The 3,653-nt window shown below is 37.0% G+C and overlaps 1 protein-coding gene across 1 annotated transcript; it reads right to left on the reverse strand.

The window, feature by feature from the left end:
• Window positions 1-750: 750 nt before the first annotated feature.
• On the reverse strand, window positions 751-1,698 carry LOC105468642 (olfactory receptor 51L1-like). The gene is given in 1 exon segment (XM_011718838.2): window positions 751-1,698. A coding segment is annotated over 1 exon segment (948 nt).
• Window positions 1,699-3,653: the final 1,955 nt, after the last annotated feature.

Raw genomic sequence — 3,653 nt, forward strand, 5'->3', positions numbered from 1 at the left:
CTCATCACTAAGCTCTGGAATAGTAACTTTCTTCTTACCATCTTCATTCTTGTTATTTGATTTTGCAAGTAGCAAGCAACTGAAACTATATTTGGTAACACTCCCATTTATCTAACTCAGTATTTGCTGGCAAATTGAGGAAGCTGATAGATCTAGAATAGCAATGAGAGAGAGGACACATCACTAAGTGATGAGATTAGAACTTGTACATAGCAAACAACCACAGCAGCAGTTCGAAATCCTGTCAGGAACTCAAGTTCCAGACTTGCCCTAAGAACTCAAGTTTTTTTATAAGCAGTTATGACACTGTTGGATGAGAAACAAAATATGGGCAGCAGTATTAGTAAAAGAGATAGAGATTGATTTCTGAGTTTTAGATAATTAATATGAGAAACAATATAAACACAGTTACATTTAGGAAGAAAAGATACGCTATTATTATCATTAACAACAATCACAACCCAATAACTTTAATAATTTTGTATAGTTTTCAAAAAACTTGACTTAGCACATACATTTTCTATTATAAGTCTTGTAATGATCTGGGGACAACATAAGGCCATGGTTGTCACAATTTGTCCAAAAACATCCTGAGTTTCAAATTCATTAAAGATTAACTGAAATTACATGTATAAGAAGTAAAAGAATTAGGATATTAATCAGATGAGCAATGTCCAGATATTTTACTTTTCATATACTAAAATAGCTTCCATGAGATTTTCAGTGGAAAAGTTGGAGTATAGAGGTTACTTAAAACCTCCTCCTTAGGACAAATTTGCAGAGAATTCCTAAATGAATCTGCTTTGTTCTGACACTATAGACAATAGGGTTAAGGACTGGGGGAAGAAGAAGGTAGATGTCTGCCATGAAGACGTGGACTATGGGAGATGGATGCTTCCCAAAGCGATGGACCATTGACACCCCAATAACTGGCACAAAGAAGATGAGCACCACACAGATATGGGATACACATGTGTTGAGTGCCTTTAGCTGCTCTTCCCAAGATGCAATACCCAGCACAGTATTAAGAATCAGAACATAAGAAAGAAGTATGAAGATTGAATCCACACCTGGTGTGGCAATGACTACACAAAGCCCATAAATGTTATTGATCCTGGCATCTGTACAGGATAATCTCAAAACATCCTGGTGCAAACAGAAGGCAGGAGAGAGGGCATTGCCATGGCAGTATTGATAGTGTCTCAGTAGCAAAGGTGTGGGAAGTACAACTCCCAAGCTTCGCAGCAGACAGGCCAAACCAATTTTGCCAATTACACTGTTGGTGAGGATGGTGGGGTAATGCAGTGGATGGCAGATAGCAACAAAACGGTCAAAGGCCATGGCCAGCAACACTGAGGACTCCAGGAATGTGAATGTGTGGATGAAGAACAGCTGAGCATAGCAAGCACTTGCCTGAATCTCTGGAGCATCCAATCATAACACAGCAAGCATGGTGGGAAGTGTAGACAGGGACATCCCCAGGTCATTCCCTGCCAAGATAGAAATAAAGTAATACATGGGCTGATGGAGTGAGGATTCTGTCCAAATGACAGAGAAGATGGTAACATTACCCGTAAATGCTACCAAATATGCAAGACAGAAGAGGATGGAGAGCCAAGAATGAGCATACTCCAGTCCAGGAAAACCCCTCAAGATAAATATGGGCTCCATAGCATCACTGTTATTCCAGTCTACCATAGTGATCTTGAGTAACTCAGCAAATAGTGAGGAAAGGTTCGTGTTTTTCTTCCTGATCCCTCGAAGTTATCTCTTTGGAGTACAAACAATGGAATCAGGACAAAAATACGTCTTTTCTCTAACCTCACAGAGGAAGGAAGGTGGTATCTCTTGTCGGCCCTAAGTAAAAAATATTTCCTATTACTAAGGAGCACCAAATTCTGGAACAAAAATGTGGACTACACAAATATGGTCATCTTTGGCAAGAAATATGTTGGATTTTCATCGAAGGCACTAAAGAATTTAAGCAACATGAGAACAGAGAAAAAACTTTACTAATTATTATGAATATTAAAATAGAGAAAAGTCAGTGTGAATGTCGATGGATTTGTATGAGCTTCTGGCCAATGTTCTTGAGTTAATCAGTTATTGCTTCTAGGCTATCTTTTCAGTCATGACAATTGAATTGATCCCATGGGCTCAACATAATTTCTACTCAGATGTATTTTTATTTAATGATTTATAATATTTAAACATTTTAAATATTTAGCATTTTAATAATACAAGATAAATACCCCATATATGAAAAGAGAGCATGAACATAAGAAGCAGAATCCATAATCCCAGCATGCTTTATTGAACTGCTATTTAACCAACATAGTTTTGAGCTGTTTAGTATAGCAACTATTCCTGATTTTTTAAAAATTCATGGTAAAAAATAACTATATATATGTGTGAGTGTGTGTGTGTGTGTGTGTGAAATAAGAGTTTAAATAGTTTGAAAATAAATCTTTAGGCCATAACATCACAATGTAACTATAAAAGTCCATTAAAGACATTTCCCTTTCTGCTCTTCCACAAAATGAGAACAGTGCATTTAACAGTTATCTATTACACGTTTTAAAGAGGTACTTTTCCACTTTGTTTCTATTCATTGTTTTTTTAATTGATTGATTTCTCTTTCCAAATGATGCTTTCAATACCATTTTTAAAAGAATCGTCAATCCAAATATTAAGTGATTCTTAATTTTCTGACCCACTTGCACCTACTTCTGTGAAATCATGGCAATCCAGAATTTAGGCCTTAAATATTCACTATCAGTGCCTCTTAGAAACAATCAAGCTCTTTCTGAGTGTTTCAAAATATGATGCTAACATCTGGCTTTACTTTCCCTTGGCAATTTTTATTGTAATAGCCTCCCTGCCTGTGCTGGATACCAATGTTACCCTTGCTATATCATACTGTGTTGATGGCACTGGGGACAACAGCTGAGCATTATGAGATTCTCTGCCCCTTCTGTTAGCTAGTTCTTTATTTTAGCCCTGTCTAGTTCCATTAACTGTCCCTGAGAAAATTATTTACTTACCTTGTCCCTTAGAGTCTGGGCCTCATAGACTTCAGCAACATCTCTCTGTAGCAACATCTCAGCCATTCCCTCAACCCTCCTTCTGGACTTTTAGTTTCTGATCTTTGGAAAGATTAAGATAAGACTTAGCCTCATCCTAAAGTAAAAATATTTCCAAATGTGGTCTCAAAGTCATATCACAAGGCTCCAGTTAGTTAGCTGTTTCTTTTCATTAGCTCCATTATATTTAATAAAAAGCTTTATTTTAAAAATCCCTTGACTGATTCTTATCTCAATTTCATACCGTGAAGACTGAAAGTTCTTAGACTTCACAACCTAGAATTCCAAAGAGGGCTTGACTTAGAATCTATATCTGAGGAACAAAAGAAAGCACAAAGCCATCTTCTCCATGTAATAAGAAGGATTTGTCTCTTTCTCTACTTTTACCGAAGTTCAGGAATCCTCCACCTTCTATGAGTCAGAACCTCCCCTGGTGCTCTTCTGCAGCCTAGGCAATCTGAATGAAGCTTTCATTTGAGACCCTTGTCTTAAATAAAGCAGTCAGCTACCCATCAAATTCTTTGTACCCAGCAGAGTATGTGTTTAGAGCATTTATTTTTCTTTATGTCA

The sequence above is a fragment of the Macaca nemestrina genome, chromosome 12 (genome assembly GCF_043159975.1).
Source record: "Macaca nemestrina isolate mMacNem1 chromosome 12, mMacNem.hap1, whole genome shotgun sequence".
NCBI classification, from domain to species: Eukaryota; Metazoa; Chordata; class Mammalia; order Primates; family Cercopithecidae; genus Macaca; species Macaca nemestrina.